At 35.2% G+C, this 27,965-nt stretch overlaps 1 protein-coding gene across 1 annotated transcript; it reads right to left on the bottom strand.

The window, feature by feature from the left end:
- Nucleotides 1–201: 201 nt before the first annotated feature.
- Nucleotides 202–21,907, bottom strand: LOC147291423 (ubiquitin C-terminal hydrolase 13-like). The gene is made up of 32 exons (XM_086234692.1): nucleotides 21,752–21,907; nucleotides 21,541–21,616; nucleotides 20,273–20,417; nucleotides 20,004–20,161; nucleotides 15,911–16,176; nucleotides 15,610–15,828; nucleotides 15,403–15,511; nucleotides 15,200–15,315; nucleotides 14,830–14,928; nucleotides 14,000–14,109; nucleotides 12,422–12,496; nucleotides 11,398–11,476; nucleotides 11,164–11,310; nucleotides 10,984–11,064; nucleotides 10,741–10,860; nucleotides 9,818–9,940; nucleotides 7,845–7,922; nucleotides 7,633–7,721; nucleotides 7,452–7,560; nucleotides 6,993–7,061; nucleotides 6,694–6,804; nucleotides 5,758–5,813; nucleotides 5,444–5,621; nucleotides 5,219–5,320; nucleotides 5,062–5,133; nucleotides 4,741–4,806; nucleotides 3,027–3,092; nucleotides 2,811–2,894; nucleotides 2,458–2,571; nucleotides 2,272–2,346; nucleotides 2,031–2,117; nucleotides 202–863 (listed from the first exon to the last, which is right to left on the bottom strand). Exons 1-32 carry the CDS (start codon nucleotides 21,779–21,781, stop codon nucleotides 822–824), a joined length of 3,351 nt encoding a protein of 1,116 aa, XP_086090818.1. The 5' UTR covers nucleotides 21,782–21,907; the 3' UTR covers nucleotides 202–821.
- Nucleotides 21,908–27,965: the final 6,058 nt, after the last annotated feature.

Below are 27,965 nucleotides of genomic sequence, written 5' to 3'. Positions count from 1 at the left end.
TTAATTATACTGATGCCCCTCAACCTCAAATGTCTCATTTTTCCTTTTCTGGTGAGACATTTGTTTCACCATGAGCATTTGAGGTTGAGGGGCATCAGTATAATTAACTTTTTTTCTTTATTACGGGCATAGCAAAAGGTACATTGGACACACTTTTGTTTTTTTTCTTGAACAATAAAGCTAATCTATACAGCCAACAAAAAAGACAATAAAATCCATTTAGCAAATTGAACTAGGGCTACACAGAATCGTAAACACCAAAACAGGAAAATCTAGTAAAGTCGTTGGGCCGAATGCAACTGCAGCTAACTAATTTCTTATTAGCAAAACTCTGAAAGCCATTTCAACGCCCACAACAGCCTCCCATGCGCTCCAAAACAAACAAAAAATAAATAAATAGAACACCTGGAAGCCAAAGATCTGATATTATACACAGCTTCCATCCACATGCATGTAAAAGGATCAACATAACTGAACTGGACAAAGAAACTGCATTTAAACCTGCACCTATACCCTCTATACATTGCTCACCCCAAAATCTTATATACGCAATTACATGGTTTAAAGATGAGATGCCACCTAGCTCACATCTCAAAGACGGGTTGCCTGACAGGGAGAAAAGTCTGAAGCATCGAGGATACAGAAGTTAAAGCTAAAATTTGCCACGTCCCTCCACTAAAGAATTTTATATCCAGTAAGACCAAAAACTATTGCAAACTGAATGGAAGCTTCATTTGTGCTTCTCGAACTCTTCACAGGACTCTGCAAGTGCATAGGAGGTCGAATATGTGAAATGAGCTGGCAAAATCATCTGATTCTTTCTAGTTGTAGATTTTCACTGGCTTCTCGAATGTGTGACGATTCTGCATAATAAATAGAGTCACAGCAGGACAGACAAATTTTTTTCACAATAGCAATTTATAAATTTGTTTTAAAATGCTCACTAAGAATATTGTCATTTTCATTCTTCAATTTGGCTAACTACTCAAAAGCCCAGTGGATAGGCTGGCATATAGGGCCAGCAGGGCAATGTGAAGGTGGCAGTGGTTGTAGTGGTCATGATGGCAACCGTAGCAGAAACACTATTGAAAAATAGAGGTTGGTGGTTCTACAGCCCAATGAGATTACTAATGTTGTGTAATTTAAGAAAGAAGCTTTTATTACACAAAATCCGAATATATAAACAGTGTACAAGGAGTCCACCCTTATAGTACAAGCAAAACAGAGCAATAACCATACTCAACCTTACAAACACTTAACAGATGCCTTCCAATCCAACAAAACTGATGGGATTAAGACTAAAAGCAACTGAAAACATATGCCCAAAAAGAAGACCAAAAAACCACCCAACTTAGCTATCCCAACAACTCATTTTGACTCACATAAAAATTTTGAAAATTTTGTTCCATGCCTTTCCTTTTGGACATTTTTCCTCAAGGGTCTTTACAAAAGAAAGGCATCAGTAATTACAGGCATCATTTTTTAAATGTCTTAAACTTCAATACCTAACCAAGAATTTAACGTCACAAAATTAGCTCATTAATCATTATTCTTCTGGAAACGGAAATATTACTGCCTGATATCACAGATAGAACAAAGGCAGCAACCATAAGATCATCTCTGACAATAATGAGACCAGTTGCTACAGATTTCTTACATATGACCACAATGCAAATGCTTCACTCCATTGACACCTCAACATACAAAATCTATTTCCATAGGTTCTTTTTTTTAGTCCAATATTTCCATAGGTCCAATATTGTTTTTTTAGTCCAATATTTTATAATTCAGGGATATACAAAAACATAAAACCATGTTTTATGTAGCTCATACACCCATATGCCTAATAGCTTACATAGTGCACAACCAATACATTTTATAATTAACAATCTTGGATTGGGCCTCAATTTAGAGAATATACCAAAACATAAACCCTTGTTAGCTACAGCCAAAATGTATAATGGCTTACCTCCAGGATTCTCAACAAAATATGTATGGGCAGCTAATATAGTTAAGTGCAGATGAAATACCTGACTGGCTAAATAAGACCTTTTAGGAGCATGATCAGTGTGTTCCAACCCAAGATACTGTTCCCATGCTCCATAAACATCCCTTCTCTGAAAAATGATATTCAAGAATGGAACTTAACATCCAAATATAACTTAAACCCCTGAGGGTGTGGGTGGCTCGATATGTGCATGAGCGTGCGGGCAAGAGAAAGTGAGAGTGAGAGAGAGAGAGAGAGAGAGAGAGAGAGAGAGAGAAACACACCTGAAATCGACTGGCCACAACATCATTGTCCTGCAAGTACTCGGGACGGCCCATAGACAAAAATGCAAATTTCCACTGAGCCAAACCAAAAAAACAATAGGGAATAATTAAGATAGACAACACTTAAAAGCAAACAATGGAACTGCATCAGCCTCAGTATGATGACCTCTGCAATGAAGAGAATACCTTTGAAAACTCCTCATCTGGGACTTCTAACTTTTTCTGTATGCGCACTCTAACTTCCGCTAATGTCTCATCCTCACGAATTACCAGGAAAAATGGTTCTCCAAAATTCTGAACCTGCTAAATCAAAAAATCAATATTAAAAAAAATGATAATGACGATACAATGATAATGATGATGCTGATGATATTAATAATAAGCCTTGCTCACTATATATGCATGCACTCACCCATTTATCTTATGCCTTCGTGTAATGTTGTAGCACAAGAGGCATGAGAAAGTAACATAAGTGAAAGAAAGGAATAAATAAAAAAGGAGAGAAAAAATAAAATGAAGCAATAAGTATATCTTCCAACCTGGTTCTGAGCTGTGTCCTTCAAAAAATGATAAACATGAATTAGACGATCATGAGGACCAATGTTTTTCTCCTCTTCAGGAATCTGGGCAACAAACAGTAAAATTTTCACAGCAAAGTTGTAAAAGACATGGATTTTTATTAATTATATAAAAATAATAATAATAAAGGATTCAGACATGACAATTATCATGAACACGATTTTGTTCAGACTAACCTCTTCTGCACGCAATGTCCAGTACTGATCATTTATATTCTCAATCTTTTCGTTTAGTGGGAAAATCTGCAGAGATACAATTGCACAATTACAAAAACAAAAGACATAATTATATTAGGTTTCAGATAGATGAAACAACAATACAAAGCTGAAGCTACACCAAGGGCCAGATCACAACATGCAAGAAGCAATGAGTAACTCTGGCTTCTGCCTAATACAGGCAGAGAAAACACAAATGCACTCCCTAATACACAAACAGTAAGTGCACTAATTTTTTTGCATAAATAAGCCAAAAATAAAACAGGAAAGAAAGTATCTTCGAAATTGCAAGTATTATACTAATGGACAAATTATCAAGGATAATTAAGGACGAGTTTTAAGTTGTTAATTGGACTCAAAAAGGCCCTATATTTTTATTGAATTAAATTTAATGTCTCTAGTTTGATTGCTTGTCTTTTGGGTTCAATTTGATTTATACTTTTAACTGTAATTTTCAAATAAGTTAACCCCACTGCTGGAAACCTGTCTGGGAAATTTGAGGTTTGGTATGGGACTATGTTCCCAATACATTAATGGAGTATGACCTGATATTTATACCATGATAAGGGAGTGAATATGACCTCTTATATATATATACCATAATAAGGCACATATGATTAATTGTATCTGGTGTAAATTTATTAAGTTAGGACTTAGGTATATTATAGAATTTAAAGTGTATGTATGCTACTGTATGCTCTTGAATTCTGGTAGGATAAGAACTTGTTTATATAGCCTATGCTTAAAATTCTCATTGTGTTCGTTGTGTTCGCTATGAGGTAAGTATCGCCCAGACCTGCTCTCGAATCGTGATAAATTTATATTTTCTACTATTATCCTTCTTTGATATCAACATATGTATGGTGTTAAAATTCTCATTGTGTTCGTTGTGTTCGCTATGAGGTAAGTATCGCCCAGACCTGCTCTCGAATCGTGATAAATTTATATTTTCTACTATTATCCTTCTTTGATATCAACATATGTATGGTGTTCAAGCATGAACATGCATAAAACATCTCACATGGACATGAGAACTTATCCATGAATTGTAAGAAAGTTATTGTTATCTAGGAAACCTTCAGACTATTATATGCTAGGTACACATTATTTGAGCATCTAAGTTATATAAGTGTTTCCAGATTCATGTGGAGGAAATTGTTTCATGTGAGAGTACCTGCCGATGATCACAGTAGGAGTATGGCTCCAAGCTTCGGGTAGGGGTAACTATATCGTATGGCTTCTAAGTACCTCACTTGTGTTGTCCCACTTATGTGGTTGTCGCCAACGGTTGACCTATGGCTCTTATAAGTTATGATAAGTATGACAAGTTAAGGTCTACTAAGCCAATAATGTCTCTTGGTTTTTCTAGAAAAATATGGTTCTCAAAATAAGTTTTAAGTCAAAGTACACACTGCATCCTCATGCATATAAGATATCTATAGGTATATGTTTAAGTATTACGTATTGTAGCTAGTTTGTTTTGTTTGAAGCATGCTTCTGTTTACTTGCTGAGTATTGTTTGATTTATCTGATCTATCTTGAGGGAGACAAAAATACATTGCTAAGAAAAGGCTCGAATTCATAAAATAACTCCCAATTTATTTTCTACGGAATTTAAGGGCAGTCAAAAATAACTCCCTTCATAAGAAGCATTTATATGAACATTATGCAATACCTTGTAGATCTTGTGATAGAAAACTTCAAGCAATCTGAGTTCGGCATTGGGATCAGACAACTCCACCTGTTCCAGTTTGGGGAAAGGGGGGCACATAAGTCTTTTTCCTAAATCATATATTTAAAATTCTCTGCAAATACCTCTGAGATTATTATACAAACTGTATGACAGGTATACAAACTGTATGACAGATATATAAACTTAAAAGGGAAAATGACGAAATCTCAACAAAGACAATTATTTCATTGGAAAAGAAAAAGGTCTTATATCAATTATGTACATCTCTTCTTCGTATTAAGGTCAGAAGTTGCAAAAAATTACCTTTTTCTTAAGGTCATCAATCACATCCCCTACAGTACTCTGCTTTGGTAATCTAATAGTATGAACCACAACCTGAGAAAATAAAAAATGCTTCTGTACGAGGAAACTTTCTCGACATACAAAAATAATTAATGGTTTGATTGTTTATGGCACTTACTTCATCCTTGGTAGCATGATGAAAAGCAACTTTTAATGTTTTTAGGCCTTGCAGCTCTGGGAGAGGGATATCCAATACTTCATAATAGAGCACATCTGTAGTCTAATAAGAGAAAAAATGTATCTTTCAGCTGCCACAACATAGTCAAGGAGGGCGCGGGGGGGGGGGGGGGGAAGAGTGGGTTGAAGCTTCTTAAACAGAGCTAAGAATCTGGTGATAAGAAACCTGATTGTAGTGCACCAGCATGTCAGACAAATGTTCTACTCCTCGAAACTTGATTGGTTGTGGTTTAGGTTGCTGTGAGTAACAATTATGAGATGTGAGCCTAATTTTGGTTGGATCATCCAAGCCAAGATGCTGAGCAACTCTTTCGACAACATCATCGTAAGTGTGAAACTTTGACCTAAAAGATATAGGAAAAAATTTCAATGAATATCAAGGTAACTAAACTGATTCACCCCTTCCAGAAGAAATCCAACATTTTTTTTTTTTTGAAAAAAAAAAAAAAAAAAAACTTTTTTCTTATATGCCAAACTTACAACTCAAGACAGAATTCATCTTCCTTCGGTTTGTCCAAAGAACGAAAGCGAACAACCTGTAGATTTACAACACAATAATAATAAACAAAAACGAAACTGAAAAAAAAAGGAAGACATTATACATGCACCAATAAAGAGCATAACAAATGCCAACAGTTCTCTGAATGCCTTCTCAAGGACAGCGGCTTGAGCTGCTAACCACTGTTTTGGCATCCCACTCATGGTCATGTATTCCGTATTTGCTTCCAATGACAGCACACAACAAGGAATCCCTCTCAATCAGAAATTTTCACAAACACTTACCAAGTAATGCCTAGACCACCCTCCTCCTCAACTCTCATTACTACCTCCCATCTCACTAAATGTTCCTTTTCTTCCTTCCTCCACCCTTACCCACAAATAGTGCCTTAACATTTTCCAATCTCTTTTTCACTCCACCTCCTATTGACAACAATGATTTCTCTCCCACTCTTCCGATCTTTTTTCCACTTTATCCACCACTGGGTCCAAAGGTTTCCAAAATTATGCAGACCCACTGGCAGAAAGAAAACCATGTCATTCGCAAATTGTTCCCTACCCACTACCAACCCCTCCACCAAGTACAACGCTTTTACATGTTACATGCTACAATATCATCCTCCACTTACGGAGGGAATCCCAACATCCCCATTCTCTTGCCACTCATTTCTCAGTAACAGGTTTAACAGTTTCTCTAATCTTGCAACAAGAAATGTTAATTAGAGAAGTACTAAATTGTCACCAATTTGATTGGCTCTCAAAGATCTCTAATTTTCTAAGTTTTCCTTTTAGCTGCATTTTCATATTCTGCATCAGAGACTGAAAGACGGCTAATCCACATGACACGGAAGCTAAAATATTGATACTCCAACATGGAATAAATTTTTGGGGAGATTCAACCCTTAAAAGAGAAAGTACCTGACGGTTACGAACATAATCCAGGAATGAAGGAACATCTGGGTAACGGAATTGTTCGCTACTTTGAGCCTGAGAAGATTTCTGAAAGCAAATGATGTCCCCATCTTCAAGCTGGAAAACAAAACAAAATGCAGAATGGAATAAGATCGTAGGGAACATATCATACTTGTTAAAGACTTTAGTATGAAATTAACCTAATCCAGTAGCCCCCAACCCAACTTAAAAGAAAGAGGAGAGAGAGAGGGCAGAGCACAAATTTACAAATCAAAACAGTCGAAATTAGTCTTTGAAATTCATACCTGACTAGAACGGAAAGTTGCCTTCTCATCAATGTGTTCACACATGATATTAGGCTCAAACTTTATTTCCTGAAAAATAAAAAAATATTTAAAAGCTTTTTTTAATTTCCTTCTTTTCTTTAAAAAAAATGATGCACCATGGACTCTCGTAGGCATGTGTTTGTATGCATGCATGTCAAGGTTAAGTAGGTTAAGCAGGTGACAAGCTATAATACTATAACACAAATGAAAGAATCCACATGGCTTTTTTTTTGGAGAACAAAATTTTATTAACCAAGAAAAACTATGCAATCTGTGGACATCTGTCCACTACATCAATCAAAATCTATCTTGTACAATAAAGCTAAACACTTCCTAACACAGACACCCGCAACATAAGAGCACAGAAACTTTCAATCTAACAATATAGAGGAGAAAGAAAGATCCCTAAATTTTGTGCGCAGAATGCCCATGACTTGCCTCAAAAAGTTCAATCTGTTCATCAGGACTGAAACCAGCCATTTCATTTAGTTTCGTCAATAATTCGATAGGCGTGCCACTTTCCTTCACAAACAGCCTCCCAACATACCTGATGTCATAGAAGAAATCCTAAGTAATCATATTAACTCCAACTTGAAGGGAAGAAAGAATGCAAACATACCGGAGCTCTTCTTTCAAAGGGTCATAAAGTTTGAAAAAAAGAAGAATATCTTCTTTAGTCTTCTCGGGAAGAGAAAGAGGCCGCAAATCCTGCATAGCAGTAATGGAACAATCAGTGGACCCACGCCATTGAAACAACAAGACAAAAGTTTCTATGAATCACACAACAATTTAGATGGGAAAAGATGATAGAAGATTTAGAGACAAAATTACCGGCCCAAGTTCTATTTCTAGAAACAACTTCAGCTCTGCATTATTTGACTTATTGGAAACTTCCCTCAACTGTCCAACCTGCAATACATAGAACAGCATACCATAATCAGCTACTCAATTACAAACTTTTCTGAGTTCCTGTTTGGCATAGCTTCTCATATACTACAAAGGAGCTTGTTCAGTGAAAAAATGCTTCCGTCTTTTTCAGTTTGGCTGCACTTGAAATTTTTTTGTTTATTTTCGGTTCTCGAAGAATCTAAAAACAGATCTGGAGAAGCTCCAATCTATATCTTCTCCAGAAAACATTTATTATTAGGACCTTCCGGACCCTCGCAAGTCTCTGCATTTTGTAGGTTTTTATTGGATAACGGGTAGTTTAGAATTTAGGGATTTATTTGAATTATTCAATAACTTGGTTTATAATAATGAGGTTAATTTTTTATTTGTTACTTTTGTGCCTTCCTATTATTTTCCAGCGCAGTTGCTAAATCCGCCCAAATTTCCCCTTCATGTATGGTTATCAAAAACAGCTTATGTTGAAAGCAGTTATCATGTACAATGAAGTTTTACATTGCCAATATTATTAGCCTACAACTTTAACTAATTTCATCTATGCCCTTTTGTAACCTAATAGAAAATTGGTATCAGAACTTCCCAAAAAAGCTTTACTAACCGTCTGACACAAGTACTTTTTCAAGGAAAAAAAAACCCTACTTGTTATAGCTACACCAAACCGGCACTTAGAGTTCCATCCAACATCCAGATCACAGGTAGGACAACCTCAAAATCACATTCTCCCTAGAAACTTTCAGCCGTAAATTGATTAATAATTAAATAAACTTAACAAAAAATTATTATTACTCGTGAACCACGGAATAGAATTACCCATAGGCCAGGTTTGTTTGCAAGGAATTGAAAGTCGGAATGGGAAATGGATTCCCATTCCATCATTATAAGTTGTTTGGTTGCATCTCATGTCTGGAAAGGAAATTAAAGTAAGGAGTTTGACTGGAGTCAAATTCCATCAAAGAGACAGAATAGAAATCTGGACTAGGAGGTGGTATTTCAATTCTTTCAAACAACTGGTATGAAAAATTACATATATTATCCCTTAAAAAAAACTATCAAACCTAATTCTTCATAAAGACTCGTGTGATACAACTTGTTCCATCGTAGATGTTGGAGTAGTCATAGAGCAAAGTGTAAAATAGGCTTGCTCATCTCCATTTTTTTTTTTATCTGGTCCCCTCTCAACAGCTTTCTCAATACACAGTATATATAGTTTTGTTCAAAAGGATGACTCACTAGCTGAATTAGTCTTTTGTAGTAACAATGGTTTCAACCTCCATAAATATGCAATTTTGTAAACCAAAGAGGCCGCTTTTCGACTGCCACGAGAAGGGCCACTCAACCTCCCCGCCATGGCCATTGGAAGCAACTGATTACACTGTATATATGGTTGGGTATTATATTTTTTCATTTTATGTATATATTACTTTTGAAATGGTCTGAATCTGAAATTGTATATATCACTTCAGTTCTACAACTTTCTAATAAAAAAGTTCTTGAAAATCGTGTCCAACCATAAAGTTGAATAATAGATTTAATACTATTATTAAAAGTTGAATATTAATTTTTTAGTGAATATTGAATATCTATAATTCTTAAATGGTAAAAGGATATTATTGGAAAATAATTGTATTTTTTATTCCATTCTAGGATTTACCAAACACTAGAATGAGAATGACAAATCATTTCTGGACCTTGATTCCAGTCGTGTTCCAAATGCAGAAATATAAATCTCAAAATCATTTCATTCCGGGATTAGTCAGGAAATGAATACAATTCCTATTCCCATTTTAACATTCCGGTCAAACAAACGGGGCCATAATGTAAGAACCATGACATATACTCATAGAACATATAACAATAGAATCAACGACAAAATAAGGTAGCATGCTAAAGGAACTTACAGATTGTGCTTCCTCAAGAGGTGTCAATGGTCGATTTGGCCGGTATGTATGGTTTTGACGCTTTGCCCACAGCCAGAAACGTTGAAATTGAACTGGTATACCAAACTCTTTGGCAACCTCTTCCTGAAGGTGGACTTCAATTAGAATGCTACTAATCATTTGGATCCAACTATAATATTAGGTAAAAACTATAGTTTCACCATTAAGTAAGTGCATCTAAGTTCATTCACTTTATTAAGTTCATCTGGAAAATCCTATTGTCATGTTTGATGAATATCCAGTTTTACAATAACCTTTGTTCATACCTTTGCAACAAAAAGCCTTTCAACTTGAGAAATTTTATGATTTCAATGCTGAAAATTTAAGAAATTTTGGGACGATCTAATTGATGAAAGTACCTATAGATTAAAAATTTTAAATGATCTAGAACAATGATTCAATTCAAAGACATCCAATCACATGATGTAAGATGAAAGATACAATTTGTACAATTTTGGAGTTGTCGAATGAAACCTAACAGTCACCATACTAATCTGTATTTTACTTACCCATGGATAACTATGATGCCAACTTATGTGAAATTAGCGAAAGCAAGTAAAGACACGTATGGATAAAAGTACTCAACTATATTTTCAAAATGTTTGCAGTTGGTCTAGAAATATCATGCAATATCCAATCACATGATGAAAGATGAAAGATTATTTTTGCATGACATACAATTTGTAATTTCAGATTTGTTGAATGATACCTAATAGTCATTATACAAATCTGAATTTAATTTACCCATGGATAATTATGATGCCAACTAATAAGAAATTAATGGAAATAAGTCAAGCCACATATGGAGAAAACTGTAAACACCTCCACCGGAAGACTGTTCAAAACGTTCAATACAAGAAGGTTAAAGAGAGTGAAGACAGTACCTTAAAGAGGTTAAAGGGCATCTGCTTCTGAATACGAAAACTATGAACTTTGTCATGATCCACAAGATCAAAATAGATATTCTTTCCTATCTGTTCTAGTAGGTCCTCATTACGCGCAACCTAGAAACCCCATAAAAGGCATCCTAATTAAATAATTTTCCACAAATCAAATCTTACATATCTCAAACAAAATGTACCAGGGAACAAAAAAAGAGGGGGATAGAAGATTGTAAAAATTGTAACCTTTATGATAGTATAAAGGTGCGCTTCAGCTTTTTCCTTCCTCTTTTGCTCCTTTTCTTCTTGTTCTTTTTTCAACCTTATCTGGAATTTGGTGTTCAAATGACACAGCAGCACAGCATGACTTTGTAGGAAAAAAAAAATGAAATTTCAAGTCAAGAGAAATATTAACAATTCTCTTACCCTAAGATGTTCTGCAATGTCTTTCTCATCCACATTACAAATTATTTTCTCCTTGTCAATTTCACGTATATAAACAAGCATATATGCATTTGAATATTTTGTAAATTTAAATGGAGCATTGTTGAACCCAGGATTTGCCTGTGGTAACTGTTGGATGGAAACAGTGAAACAAAGAAAATCAGTAAAGACAAATTAGAGATAGAAAAACATGAACAATAATCAAAAAGATTTTACCTCTTCTTCACCACCATACTGCTCCTCTAAAGCTCTCTTCATATCTTCTTTTGTTACTCGTTCATCATCAAATTTAAACCTGAAAGCAACAAATTGCAGAGGATGTTAAAATTTGAGGACAGAATGGACAAGTCAGGATATGCAATCATCCGGTAGTAGTTCTCAATGGTAAAAATCAAACTACTTTAGCACTTTCCTAACATGCATGAGCTTTAAGCCCTCCAGTTGCAAAATTGCACAACACACCTAAGTGCTTACAAGGGATTCCTAAAAAATAAACAAAAACAAAAATGGCTTCTTCTTTTTTTTAATAATGTACATTCCAATGAATGCGTCGATGTTTACATAATGTACATTCCTCACTCTCAATTAAATTGCCTTCCTCATCCTCCAACCCATTCATCAATGTTTTCACCTTTCTACCCTTGTTATTCTGTAAAACAACTTCATTTATTATCCCACTCATTGATCCAGTTAACTTTAACCTTCTCTCCAACTAAATTGAACAAGAGCCTATATTATTATTATTTTTTTTTCGATAAGAAACATACTTTTATTAACATGATCTCAAAAACACAAATTTGAGAAACATACTTTTACTAACCTTTTGTCTCCAACTATAATGTATACGGGCCTATATTTAGAAACGTGATCTCAAAAACACAAATTTCTATTGCTGCCCTTCAGAAAGGCTGAGCTTGCTTGTTGTGGAAGATATTACATTACACTGGGAAATTTATTTCAGGTAATAACTTGTAAAACTACATTATTTCGTTTACAAGCGTTGTAAAAGGAAAAAGAAAAATTACTAAATAAAAATCAGAAAAGACAATTCTAAACAGTTAACCAGGAAAGAAAACGACCAAGAAGAAAAAGAAGATAGACATGGCTACAAATATAAACTAAAGTCAAGAAGCATTGATAACTTTTCACTCAGGAGTTTCAAAGAATATTTACCAGATAAGTGACACAAATGCAAGCAAATCAAATTTTTTATTACAGCAAGAAAGAATGGTATGCATACCACTGATCAGAGAGGGTTGGCCTGATATAAGCATAGTAGTGCCCACCGTGCACCCCCCCACTGTGCACCAAAACACTGTAAACAAATAACAATGGACATTAGTGATCTCCATGCACACATCCACAATAGCTATGTATGTGTGCATGTATTGAATGTGGGCCCACAGAGTCAAATCTTTAAGAAAGAGGAATTGTTACAGTAGAAATCACTAAAACTGTCCATAGTATAACCAACTCCAGCTAATATTGATGAAGATAAAATTAACCATGAAAATGAGGAACATGCTAGTGCATTTGATTTGGCAGAAACAAAATGCATATGTATGGTTAAACAAGGAGCATATACCATCATAGATTTGGGGGAACCACCACACTTACATACAAGAAGCTTACAATATGTATGCCACACACATTCTATTCTAGTACAATCCAGATTAACTTTCAACAATACATAAAGGACGACAACCCTTCATCCAATGGGTCCCCTATATCAGATCTTATATCAAAATTTTAAACCAGAACTTGAATTTTTAATTTTCATTATAATTCTCCAGAAAAGTAAGTCATCCAATTGTATTTAACATAATACCTTTTTCAGTCTTTTGCCTAACATCAAAAAACCCTCCAAATAAACAATGTAACTGTAATGGTTTGGATTCATCCTACCAGAATACTGTACCATAGATTGACTAAGATTCTCTTCCAAGTGACTACCAGTTGCTTCCTCTTTTGTATGGCCATATATAAAAGTCATTTATTCAACAGGGACCAAACCCACGTATAAATTGCAGAGTGTCTAAAGCAAAATTAATATTCACTAGACTGATCATTTCATGTGATGCACAATATCTTACTGGCTAAAAAGGAATAGAAGGGTTTAACAACCTTAGGGGAGAGGGGGTGTGAGACCTGGAATTTTGCTTCAGGAATTCAAACAGATTAAGGAATCTTCCGCATTTATTTTGCAAGCTTGAAAGTTAAGATAAAGGTACCAGCAAATTTAATACTTTCTAGCCTGCTCACACCACCGTATTTATGTTTTTCTCCACATTGGTGTATCCTTTGCAAGATGGGGTTGCCTGATGTTAGCTGTAATTTGGGTTATTTGGATAAGGTCCACTATTGGTCTTCCTTGTAGGTTTTGGTTTCTGCAGGGTTTGGGAGTTACCATTCTTTGTTATTTATGCAGATTGCATTTTATGTACTTTGTTGGGTAACTGTTAAGTTCGGTTCCCAGAGGAAATCTTGTCCTCTCTAACGTTGTCTGGATTCTGTTTGAACTCATTTACTGTTAAAAAAAATTTGGTTTCCCATTTAAAAAAATAGCAATGTAAATGGGATAGTCAAGACAGGTGTGTTATTTTCATACATAAGTCAGGTTCACTTTCGATATTTTATAGCTACATAGAATTGCATTGCAGTACGTCCAGCCTCTATCTCCAATAGAGAACATGGAAATGAAGCAACTCTATCAGTCCATCAAAGAAACTAGACATAATTTTTACCATATAAACAAAACATTTCACCAACAAAGGGTATGTCGTATCGAAGACCAAGAAACTTAAACTACTAAAAATACCTATGAAGAGTGTAGAGGTTGCGAACGCTCTTATCAGCATCAGGCGATAGATATTTCCCATTCTCCCTATCAAGATCAAGTTGCAAGGGGAACTCATAGCGGTCATTGATCTGTTGAGGATAAGCGGAACAGGTGATTCCAGGTAATTATGTTTAAGGCAAATGATACAAGTATTTGAACAAAAAAAATAATAATACCCAAGCAATTACTATATCAGAAACAGATCTAATGAGTTGTTCTTCATATGCAAAGATAATCAAATCAAAAATAAAGAAAAAAAATTGGACAAGTTTGACAGTCAAAACTTTTAAAAAAACAGACGGAAAATGAAAGAAAATTGATATTGCTTTACATGAGTGATTTCAGATGCACATTAGTTATATTAAAAGCAAAGTAACTTCAGTAAGAATTTCGAGTTCTAATTATTTTAACCAAATCTTCTATATTCTTCAGTTTTTATAAACCTTCAATAAGGAAAATTTTTGTAGCATGGTGCACTTCTTTTGGAGGAGAGGGAAGAGGAGTCAAAGAAAATGAAGCAAACCCATACTTAGTGTATTCAGTTGGTTGGTTCAGAAATCAAGTATGATTTTGTTGGTGTAACCATTTCTATGATAAGATCCCTATGCCTTGAGTTCATATTCATCTTAATGTAATGATGACTATATATGCACATAATTACACACATCCAACATAACAACAAACATTAAAGTATGTATATATATTTATATACATATATCTGTATCCTTTTTCATGCATGCCCTAACTTCTAGTCACACAAAATTGATTAAAATATTTGGTGAGGGTAGATTAATCTATCAGCTACTTACCTTTACCATGGTATCCCGCATGAAATCATACTCAAACCGTTTTAGCTGAAGTTGAAGGACAGGTGGAAAATCAATGAACAGGACACCTTTCTTAGCATCCTAAAAGGTCAAACAATTGTAAAATGTTATTAAAAACCATCTTCAGGCATTCAAACAATAGCCATACAAGGCAAACACTAGTGCAGTTAGCACAGACAAATAACGACTACAGTTAGGATAAACCCCCCAAAAACAAGCATAAGAAAAGAAAAGGGCAGGTTGACTAAAGAAGAAGATGGAAATGACACTAGTAAATCACTATATTTGGCTAACATTCTTCCACCAAAAACAAATCAACAGGAAAATGAGTCCCTATTTCAATGCCATCTACCTGCAAGCCATATTGTTCAGCATGATACTTATTATCACCCTCAAGACGTTCCACTTCCACATACTTGTCAAATGAAGCATAAACATCCCGACAGCCTTTGACATCAAGCTGAAGATCTAGAAACGCACATATAGAATGTTCCGTCAGACCCACAATATTTATGTTTGATTATATAGTAAACTACTTCAACCTCAATCATTTACCATAATATGATTCTTTTCTTGTTGATTTATAGTCCACATTGATGCATTCAATGTAGTTCATCTGGTGCCCTTCAAATAACTTCTGTATTGTACCCTCCACAACAGTTCCCTGTGCCAGTAAACAAATTTCAATTAAAGTAACCTCGACAAGAAATGTAAAAGAATTAAGTGCAAAGTATGAGGACTGATATAGTAAGAACCCCATACTTTCATTTTATCTTCAAGCTTTTCAGAAAGAACCCTATTAAGTTCTTGGACGTCATGCTGCATGAATGAATCATATGCATCCCATCCAAAAGACTTCGTAAGCTCTTTTGTCGCCACACTAGTATCATTGTACTGAAGCTTGTAGAATAAGCTTTGCAAAGCCAGAGGGATGCTTCCAGATGGATTATCATTCTCCGTTGTTGGCATATGGTACACAGCCTAAAATAACAATTTGAGATATGGAGCTTCCTTGTACATAAGTTTAATAAATAAAAAAATTATGCATAGCAATCATGCTAACCTTTCTAAAGTAAGGAATATGGTACAATGTCTGAAGGAGAGAGTTCATATAACAAGTAGCTCCTTGGTTTTTTAGTCCAACATAACCAGTTTCCTTTTTAGAGTCATGTGACCAGTAATCAATAACCCTACGAACAGCAACATCAGCTTCAACTATGCATGTATCGTTCACAATATAACCTCTACCAGGGTCATATAGTTCACCAAGAGGCATGAACGAAGTGAAACCCCAGTCACTCTCACGTGCACTGAACTGGTGTTGTGTTTCTGCAAACGCAACAAAGAAGTATAAACAAATATACATGAATTTTTTTATAGGAAACATAGAGATCTAATTAATAAAACATAGAAAGGAAGCACAATCAAAGTGGAGCAGAAATCCACAAAGTTAAGAACTACCCATAATCCACAAAAAAACAAGTCACCAGAAGAAAAAAAAAATGGCAGACAACAAAAGCCAACAAGAACCAGAATAGCAAGCAAATGAACCCCAAAACTCAAAACAGAAAACCCCCCCTCGGGAAACTAAACATATGAAACTAATTGGAATGCTCCTAAAATGTTTTGTCAAAGACAATCATAAGGAAGCCATAAATTTGCTTCTCCTCCACAGGAAGCCCACCCCATTCCTCTTATCTTCAAAGATCCTTCTAATTCTTCCCAACCTGGTGCAGGGCAGTGGCATTAGGCGGCTGCCAGGTCACTGTAGCAGTATGAAACCACACTAGAATAGGAATTTCCAGCAACAAACAACAGAAAGAAAGAGTAACAAAGCAATAGGACCAAAGTTGGAACGTCAATAGATGAGTTCTAGGGCAAAGAGACCCAAGAAAAACTCTATAATCTGAAATTTCTGAACAATACTGCAAAAAAATACATACAAAACCTCTTAATAGAGTATTTACAACAGCCCTAGCATCCTATCCCTTGATTGCTTGAATAACTATTTAATCATAGCCCTCAAAATACTCAAAAGCTAACATGACTGTCACATGACTATTCAAAAAGACTGTAAACGATATTGGGTAAAATTCAGAGTCAATTTTATTTTTCACCTTAGGAGGATTTTATACTGTACAAAATATACAAGAAAGGATTAATAATTTCCTATTAATTACAGGAAATCAAATTAACTACTAACAAACTTTCCTAATACAAACAAGTTAACTACAGCTGTACATGCGCTAACAAAGACTACGAGCAAAACTATTGTCTATCAAATTAAATAAAACACAAAAACCAAACAAGCCAAATAAAAGATAAACAAACAACTAAAACCCTAATTATTAGAACCCAAGCCAAGTGTCTAGCTGGCCCACTTGGAAAGCCTTTGCTCTTGCAACACAACCACACATTCCACCACATTGCCAAAACTGTGCAACGCCACAAAGTTCTCGCTTGGTTTGATCTGACCCCCACAGGATCCTCCATCAAGGAGTAGCAATCACTAGGCAGCGCACTCATGATACAAAACAATTGAAACAACTTCCCCCACAAAAGAGAAGTAAACAAACAATGTAGAAATATGTGATCAACACTCTCAGCATTATTACAGTACAAATAACACTAATGAGACAATAAAAATGTAAAAGGCCTTCTCTTTTTGGAGAAGATCACAGGTGTTAATTTTACCCATGGGCCCCCATCCAATCAAAAACCTGAATATTAGTGGGGATACCCAGCTTCCACATCATCCTATAAGGCTCAAAGGAAGACAGATCAGGATAATCCATTAGGAAATGAAAAAAAGAAATACAAGACAATTTCCCTGAAGTAGCAAGATTCCAAACACTTCTATCATTATTGAAAGTATTTAAAGAGACATCACAGATACGGGATAGAAGATTGGAAAATTCTACCACTTCCCGCTCATTTAAGTTGCGCCTAAAAGCCAAGTCCCAATAAAAGTGGAGTGAAGAAGCTACAGAAGAAATTGTAGCAAAATGATTTGTGGACACCTAGTAGAGATGAGGGAACATGGATTCCAAATAAAACTCTCCTAAGCAAAAACCTTCCCAAAATCTGATTTTAGCACTATTGCCCACCATCAACGTAAACCCCTGGATGAAAGAATGATATCCCTATAAATTTCCAAGGACTACAATATGTACCATGATCCTAGCATCCCACCCATTGGAAAGCAAACCAAACTTCTTCAAATAACAGAACACCAAAATGAATCCTGCTCAAGAGGAAATCTCCACAATCATTTATCCAAAAGCCTTGTTCCTCAGTAAGTTCCAATAGCTAATCCCCCCTTTAGTTTAGGATTTTGCACTAGTGAAATAGAGTCCAATTAACTAGATGGTCTTTTTCCCCTCAGCACTCCCTTCCCATAAAAAATCTCTGATCAGTTTATCAAGGGATCAGGCCACCCTAGCTGGAAGTCTAGAGATAGATATTAAGTAAATAGGAATGCTACTTAAAAATGACTGAATCAAGACAAGTCTACCACCTCTAAAAAAACAACCCTTCCTCCACCCATCCAGATGTAACCTGAAATTTTCAGATACTGATTATGTCAATATACTTTATATTGCAGTAACCCTGTCCTTTATTTTTTAGTACCAAACCAATGAAGGACAAGTCCCATCAGGACCATCATTTTAGCTTTGGTGCTGCATTTCCTTCTATATAGAATTTCAAGCACACTCATTTTGGTTGCAAAGAAACTAAAAGTAAGGTACCAGTAGCCCAATACAGCAATACCACCACTCTTAATGGACCTATATATTTACGCAAATGCCCCATAACTGCATCTTCGTAACATGTTTGACATCAATCTATTACTAAAAGCGATCATCACATTCACACATGTTTACGCAGTTGCATGATCAGGTTAAAGTTATACGTTTCTTTTTTATGGATGTTACACAGTTGTTATGCAGTTGTCATGGAAATGAGTTATACCACAGCACCTTTGCCTTCCCACCCCCCCCCCCCCCCCCCAACCCCCAACCAAAAACACAATCACTGGAAGTGTTTGTGGAACAACCGAGCTTATACCAGCAGGTTCAAACAATCGCCACCATAATCCCAATGCATATGGACAGTGCTAAAAAATGGTTCTTATTGAACAATATATAAAGATACATCTCATTAAAAATAAAATTAGGGATAATTCTAAATCACCTAACAAACCCGTAACACTAGGAGAAGAGCCTATTTTGTTACAAGTAACCTAAGATTCTGAGTAATAAAATAGTTAAAAGATGGCATGATATTATAGCAACTTCCATGACAAACAAAGAAACGTATAACTCATTTCCTTCTTCATAAAAATATTGGTCTTTCTCTGGCTAGGAGTTAACGTGATTGGATGAATATGTTGCACTGACAAGTGTCAAAAAGGCAAATAATCAACAAAGAGAAAAGTTGCATATCATAGTGAACATGGCATAAAATGTTCGCACAGTTTTAAATATTTTCAAATACACAATCACACATCTTGAGACGGACAAATCATAGTAACTTCAGGACAAATCTTGGTCCCAAACTACAATATTATAATAACTTTAACATTGTTCTCTTTTTTCTTTTCTTTCTCTCTTAAACATATATGTTTACTGTTCATCAAAGTTTCAGAGTCAAGTTCTCTATCCTCAAAAATTTCACATTTACAGAAACACTAATACCATTTCAGTGAGGCATTGGCTTCAACCAGAAGTAAAAGAAAATACCATTTCAGATTTTTATTTTTTTTTTGGCTTATTTAAGTCTGATCAGTAAAGACAAGGAAAGTATTCTTCACATGTTAACTGAGCATACCTATATATTTTGCCTCTTTTTTATATAAGTAAAAATCGCTTCCCTAATTTCCTACTTTTTCTCTAAAGATAACATACTTTCATTAATTAAAAATGCAAGGAATAATCCCTAAACTCAGAAGATATCGATGCCCAAAGGGATGTCCAGAATCTAACCACATAATATGCACCAAAGTTGTATCCCCTTATTCATGGCACTTCCAGCCATTAGGTAAATGGAAGTATATGATGTTTGCTAAAGGACAAGATGCATTACTGTCCAATCTTATAAACCTACTACAAAGATTATTTCTAATAGGAATACCAGTGGCAGAGAAGTACAAGTACCTTTCCTAACTGAGTATTTACTATGAACTTGATTGACAACAGACAAGCTAAACTGGGCATATCTACTCCACCCATAAGGCAAATTTCCTGAATCTGCAACATCCAGATACATTGATAGATGATCCACGTTGTTCCCTTTTGGGAAAATTAGTATCCGCCTGAAAAAGCACATTTGAAAGGACATCATGATGATCAGTCATAATAAATCAAGTACCTATATCCATATGTGTAAGGATTAAAATTTAGCCAATGAAAAGAGATCTAAATACCATTTGTAGCCTCCAACAAGGAAAATATCAGAATATAACTTCTTGGTACTAAGCCTTGCAAAGTTCTCAATTGTCCATGTAAATCTCGCTGACAATGGATCATCCACTGACTGAGCATCCACTGTACTGGCAGGTTCTGCTTGTGCTGCCAAAAAAAGTTAAACCAAAAATCAAAACATTAATAATTTTTTTTGAATGTCAAGAGCAGCCAAAAAAACAAATGTTAGATGTTTTATCTCAACTTTTGTATTATAAAGCCACCAAAAATCAAAACATTAACAATTTTTGTTTGACTGCCGAGCAGCAAAAAAAAGAAAAGAAAGTTAGATGTTCTCTCTCAACTTTTGTATTAAAAAAACCAGGAAACCACATAACCGAGCTCAATAAAAAACAAATATGGTAAGTTTTCCGAGTTAAGCCTTTTTATTTTTTTTACTTTTATATTAAAAATGATTAAAATTGCCAAAGGGAAGAACCCAAGTCACTAATGGCCCACTTTTCATATAAGTAATTTATAGAAAAAATAAAAACCAATATAAAACCTGTCATAATTTTTTTATGACTAAACCTTGAAATCACTAATGGCCCCATTTTTCGTCTGAGTAATAAGACTTTAAATTGTTTCATATAATTAATTGTCTTAGCACAGGCAAATTTTTGACTTCCTACAATCATAAGCGACAAGCACATTATCCCTAATTTTTATTAATCTTATTTCTCATTCCTTAGTTTTCTTGAAAGCCAAGCAGCAAAAGGATTCACAAATCAACAGCCACCACATTAATCCCCATCTACCAGCATTCCAATCATTATCACTAATAAAAATAGTTCAAAATTAAAAATGAGAAAGAAACACTGAACCGTGCCCAACAACTACTTCTGTTCTGTCTAGAGTCAAGCAAAATAGAACCTTGATAGAATATTCCACATTGTTGTAAGCAAAAAGAAAAGAAAGAAAAAACTAATTCACTTTCCTTAGTTTTCTTTAAAGCCAAGCAGCAAAAGGATTCATAAATCAACAGTCACCAAATTAATCCGTAATTATCAGCATTCCAATAATTATGACGGATAAAATAATTAAAAATTAAAATGGGAAAAGAAACACTGAACTGTGCCCAGCAACAACTTCTGTTCTGTCTAGAGTTAAGCAAAATAGACCCTTATAGAAATTTCAGTTCATTTTCAAGTTTCTGAATTTTCTCCGGAAACAAAAAGAAATGAAGAATTGTTGTAAACCACAAAATAAAAATAAAAATAAAAATGATTACTTTCCATGGGCTGAGGACCTTCGGGGAAGTCAGAGTGTGGGACCAGCATCTCATCGTCCTCCTGCTGTTGCTGTTGCTGCAAAAAACGAGGTCAATATGAGAGCTCCGATCTGCTAATTGAAACCCTAGGGGAACATTCATACACCACCTAAGCGAACCATCTTGGGATCGCCATTTGAAACGAATGAGAGATGTAGGGTTTAGTGATTACATCTAAAGGCGGAGGAGTCATCAGAGTCATGGGCGCGGAGATTGGAGGCCGTACGATCGAGAAATCCGAGAGAGAGAGGTGTGGAGTGAAGAGATGGATAGAGTCTGCAACTTAAAAACGTCGAAGAGAGGGTTTGCTATGCTAATGGCCTTAGTTCGTGGTAGGGACAGATTCGGAATTTCGTAAAATGGTAGAGGAGGAGACCGGAGACGAGAAAGGCAATAAATCAATAATCAAAGTTATTACTTATTAGGAGAGTAAGAAAGGCAAAAATAAAAAATAAATAAATAAGAATAAGTAAGGATTTTTTTTTTACCATAAAAAAGTAAGGATTTCTATTGATACCGCACTTGCCCTTTCTTACTCTCAATTTGCTCTTTGTACCCTCACTTGTTTTTTAAGTTTAAATTTCACAAATGGTATCTACGGTGACTGGGGTGATGTTTTAATATTACATTTTATGTTTAATAAAACAAAATACATTTTGGGGTTAAAAATTATTAATTATAACTTGTAGTTTAATATATTTTTCAATCTCACTCATTTTGTCAAATTGACATCAAAACTCGACTAGTTTATATCATTAGTAAATTTATCTTTTCCAATATAATTTATCACTTCTTACATAAAATTGAAATTGGATTGGCCTATATGACACATCACGTGAGACACAAGTGGTAGAATTTTAATGACAATTTAACAAAATTGGCACAAACTATCATGCATGCCAATAAATCATTGAGAGACTTTCATGTAGATCCTTTAATTTTACAATTTACAAACTAAATCCTAATAGCTTTTAAAATTCTTACTAAATTCTAATAATATTGTAACTATTTCATGTTATATAATATTGATCCATTAGTTTCTATTTTTTTCACACATATTAGGCGTTGAGCGCTTGGCGATCATTTTCGAGTGTTCGGCAGTGCATTTTTACTTATTTCTCAAGCCTTAGTTTGTCAACTTTATATTAAGTTTTAACAGATTTTGGACGCCCAAAATTTCAAGGTTAAAACCTAACATGCAGCTTCCAAAAACTTCATTCTATACTCTAAGAAGGTATGAAGTGAACTCATATCCTATACCCTAAAAAAAAAAAAAATAATGACATATTTCTTTGACAAGGCAATGGTCAAAGAGCTTTTTTCAGACAAAAAAAAAAAAAACAAAGTCATAAGGTTTTTGTCCAAATAATAAATGTTAGAATGACTAAATTCTAATTTTCTATAAACCATTTTAATTATAAAACATAGTACATTATGTCTATATATAGAATGTAAAATTAAAAAACCTGAATGGAGGTCTCCCAAATTAATAAATCATTAATTCATGTATCAATAATTTTCGGCACTCATGGACATATCCATGGTGTTGCCGAAAATCCCATTTAATTTTTAGTGTAAACTATTCAAAACCCTCAAATTAGAGCTTAGTTATTTCAAAACCTCCAGCTGTACTAAAGTTAATTCAGAACCCCCTATTAGTTATTTAAACTCTCCCAAAACCCTCTGGTCAACTAACAACCAGCTGGATTTGACCCCAAATTTTTCTAATATTCCAATTATAACCCCAGCTGGTTACTTAATCAGTTAATCACATTTCTCTCTCTCATATTCTCTTTCTCCTCTGCGTTCTCTCTCTCTCTCTCTCTCTCTCTCTCTCTCTCTCTCTCTCTCTCTCTTTTTCCGCGTGGATGTCATCGGCGAGTGCTCCGTCGTCCGGCAACGGTTGCCGGCAAGACCGGTCCCAATCTTCTCGTCTCTCTTCTCTCTTCCTCCCTATGCCCTCCACGTGCCGTGAAACCAAACGTCGACACCGGATCGGGTCTAGGCAAATCCGAGCTCTCTCACCGGCGATACGTCAATTCCGGCAACGACGAGGTGTCGAACCGGTTGGGTTCTTCTTGCCTCTTCCTCCTCTATCTATCCATGGCCTTTTCTTTCCCATAAAATCCACAAAAACCCAAATACAGCTCGAAGTCCGATCGTCATCTCCGGCGGTGACTTCGAGATTCCGGCGACGTCGCAGCCGCTCTCCACTTCCAGAAGCTTCCTCTCGACGTGGTGAGTGTGATGGTGGTCTCTGATTCTCCAACTGACCACCGTGGACGGCGAATCGACGCCGAGAAAGTCTGAGACTTATCGCCGCCGTTGCCGGCGATTCCGGCGGCGGATTGAAGTGGTTCCGGTCTCATTCTTCTCCCCTTGACAATCTTTCTCTACTGGTATACAAATTTTGGTTCAATTGCATTGAATTTTAAAAGCCCTGATTTGAAAACCCTAATTTGAAATTGATTTGTGAATCTGTCTGTGAAATGTATAATTTGTGAATCTGTTTTAATTGAATTTGTTATAAATCAGATAGAAATATGGTTTTTAATTGATTTATAAGTATATACAAATTTACTTCATTTATTGATTAAACAGTTTCATTTCGTGAAACAGTTTCAGTTCGTGAAACAGTTTCAGTTCGTGAAACATGAGTTTTGAATGAATTTTGAATGAAATTATGGTTCTGAAATATGATGAATCAAATTTGCAGGTAGAAACAGATCGAGGCAGTGGCGATTGTCGTGTACTCGTCGCGCGTGAGGTGATCGGACGACATTGTATTGTTGGCTACTCCTCTCATCTCAATGACTTGTTGTATTGTTGTTTTTTTTTTTTTTTTTATAAGGTTGCTGTGTTCTTTTTAGTGAAACAGAATTCAGTAAAGGTGTAACTGTTTTAGTGAAGTGTAATTGTTTTAGTAAAGGTGTAATTGTTTTTTAATTAAGGTGTAATTGCATTTTAGTCGAGGTGTAATTGTTTCATCACTTAATTCAGTTTCAATAAGTGAATTCATAACTGAATTCTTCAATTTAGTGTAACTGAATTTCTGAAATTCAGTTTCAGTGTAATTGAATTCTTGAAATTCAATTTCAGTGTAACTGAATTTTTGAAATTCAGTTTTAGTGTAATGAAATTCAATTTCAGTGTTTGATTTTAGTTTTAGCGAAATATTGAGTTTTAGCAAAAACTTCAATTCAAAAAAAAAAAAAAAACAGTTTCACCAAAATTCAGTTACAGTGACGTCAGCACGTGTCAGCATGCGTCAGCGCGCGTCAGAAGGGTAATTTAGGATTATAAGTTGTAGGGGGTTTTGAAAGAGTTTCTAGATGGGTGGGGGTTTAGACAAATTTTTTTTGTGATTAGGGTGTTTAAAATTAGGCACTATAATTTTTAACACCATCTTTCTTCTTGATCGATCAAGCCACCATCATAAAACATATATATACACACACTTATGAAGAACAACCAAAAAACAAGAACATATAATTCATATATGAAATAGGATGGATACCAAAAAAAAAACAATCAATAATCGGAAAAATAAAAAAACCATGAATTCCATAATCATATGACCTAGGCTCTAATACCACTGTTGCAAATAATAACATGAGATTGACAAGGAAAAAAATTTCAGGTTTTGAGGAAATTTCGATGAAAATTTTGATGAAAATTTCGACAGAAATTTCGAAGATTTTTAAATTTCGACAAAAATTAGACGGAAACGACGGAAATTGCTATCAAAATTCAGAAATTTTGAATGAAACTTTACCATATATTTATTTAACATAATATTTCCTACATTGATAAAAAAACATTGAAGAAATCAAATTATATGGTAGGTTTCATGTGATATGTGATGACGGGAGATAGTTAAACCTTAGTAATAAATCAGTATATATGGGCTTACTGATTAATCCTTCTCTTTATGTTCCAACCATCAGGGGTTCATCCATAGTTCTGGATGAGGCAGATCTTGGCAGGGTTACTGGTCGTCTTGGTGGGTTTTCTGAATAAGAAAACCTGGAGTTTGTGGTTGTTCCAAGGCGTGTAAATCTTTCATTGGAGATTCTAATTTCTACTTCTCCATTATCATGTTCTATAATCTGGTCAATTTCCTGGTTTTGGAGAGGCTTTTGAGGCGCCTCTTGAGCTACTGTCCACTCTAAAGGGAGATTGACTTGGTTCCAGCTAATTGCCTTTGGGAACGCACATTAGATTGTTTTAGATCTGTTCGAAACATAATTGTTTTTCCTTCTTCATACAAATCCTTTGCTCCTGGACATAAGGTAGTCATGGCTTTATAATAGATCATGTAAACAATAACCATGTTCTCAGACCCTGGAATCATATCAAATCCATGGGACTTAATATTCAGGGTTATGGCTTTTAGGACCCCTTTTTCAGTTAAGGATACTGAGAAATTAGGAAAACAATTAAAAAATATATGACCTTCACTCAGAGAGGATTCAACTACTCCCAAGAGTGAATCAGAGAATTTATTATGTCTTTGATCCCTTACACAGACCAAGACAGAAATATTTAAACATGTTATTACCAGTGGTTTTACTGTAACCTGTACTACACCTATGTGTAGATATTTGAATTTTTTGGAAACATGCTGATTTAACATACTTGGGGTGAACAACTGGAAGTTGTCCTGAGAATTGGAGATAGGTACTGTTCTTTCAGTTGTTTTGATCACATAGTCTGTCCTCCAGTCGAAGGTGCCTTTCTTATATATTTCCTTAGTAGGAAAAGCTGGTATAGACCAGTTCTAGAGTTGCTTTTCATAGTTAGCAAAGACTATTTCTTCAGTATTATTCAACTTCATCTTTCCTGAGGAACTAGCTTCAGAAGATCTGGACATTTTTCTAAAGAGACTTGCCATAAGAGATGTTAGAGAAATACAAAGTGTCTAATTTCTGACTCGAGTTACTTCCAGGGACTTACCAAACGGCAAATACTGCCTTCAATTGCCCTTACACTCCACCGATTTCGACACTTATGCAAGAATCTAGAATCCCTAATAACTATCTCCCGTGAAAAATGGCTCTAATACCAAAACTATCCCAGAAAAAGAGAAAAGTTTTAAAACCAAAGATTTAATCTTTTACTTTGAAAACAGGCAAAGTCCAGATGTACAAGATAAACAGTATAATTAATATGAGCTGAAATGAACAAACAAACAGAAGAACAGAAATTAAATTAAACATTCAAACTTACAGGATTCAAAAGCACACCACTCTTCCAAATTGAAAGCAAACTTCACTCCTTTATTAATACCGAGTCTTTACAGGAGACTTGTTACAAACTTACACACTTTTGAAAACTTGAAAATTATTCGATGATTACAACTGAGGTTCGAGCCTCCTTAAATAGATAGAAAGGAAGGATCCAGACCAAACAACTAGCCCGACAAGGAATCCTTATCCTTTTAAAAGCAAATAGTGAAAGTAGAGTTGGTACAACCACTGAGAAAAAAGTCAAAAAGTGAATAGTAAATTACTCAATTATTTTACATAATGCCAACCACTGAAAGGTGGCCACTAGAGAAGAGGGGACCATAAGGGATACTGATAAGCATCACGGGAATTTACTTTACTTTTAGTAAAGTCATTTGGTTGGAGTGAAGATTCTAAAACAGTCATCTTCGTTGTCGTTGTCAAAGGTGAGGCTGGTTGCTGAAGAGTCAGGCCTTTTACCTGTTTTACGAAGGAGCTGGCTTCTCAGGTTATTGCATTCAACCTCAAGTTGCCTTAGTCTATCTGAATCGGAAGAAGATGATGATGAGGAGGATCTTAAAATATCTTTAACCCTTTTAGGCTTAAAAGAAACTCCTTCAATGGATTTGGAGTTAAATTTGTCCCACCACTTGACACAAATAAAGCGGCGAAGGTTGGGTATGTAGATGTCTTCATCTTCATTTGGCAAAGAGATTGTGTATGACCATTTGAGGATTCAAGGTACACTGTAAAGATAAAAGAACCATAACCCAATTTCCCAATTGGGAACAACGTCTTGATTGAAATTTTTAAAACGGGTCAAGCTGTCCATAACAGAGGTAGGAATAATGTCTGGAGAATGACCCAAAACAGCGTACCAGGCTTTAAGCCAGTTTGGGAGGGGTTTTAGTCCAGTTGTTTTAAACTGGAGCCATGAATGAGTAAATTCATTGTTCTGGTAGACCAAAGAGGCTTCCCAAGCTTTCATATAATCATAGTAATCAAATCTGTTTGGGATGAGGCCTTGGTCAGTATTAAATCGCTGTTTAGCGAAAAGGGATGTTCCTCATTCATCAGGTGTGATAAAGTCACAGATGATGAAGTGAGAAAAGGCAATAATCCCTCTATTTCTGAAGTGGTGCTTAATTTGCACTGATC

Source organism: Dryas octopetala, chromosome 3 (genome assembly GCF_963921425.1).
Source record: "Dryas octopetala chromosome 3, drDryOcto1.1, whole genome shotgun sequence".
NCBI lineage: Eukaryota > Viridiplantae > Streptophyta > Magnoliopsida > Rosales > Rosaceae > Dryas > Dryas octopetala.
The sequence above is the reverse complement of the archived record's forward strand: the minus strand, read 5'-3'. Positions and strand labels throughout refer to the sequence as shown.

Coding starts and splice junctions, on each gene's coding strand:
- LOC147291423 (XM_086234692.1), bottom strand. CDS start 21,781: ATGACTCTGATGACTCCTCCGCCTTTAGAT. Junction 7,062..7,451: donor AACAGATTGAACTTTTTGAG/GCAAGTCATGGG, acceptor TTTATTTTTCAG/GAAATAAAGTTTGAGCCTAA. Junction 5,321..5,443: donor TGCTGGTGCACTACAATCAG/GTTTCTTATCAC, acceptor TTCTCTTATTAG/ACTACAGATGTGCTCTATTA.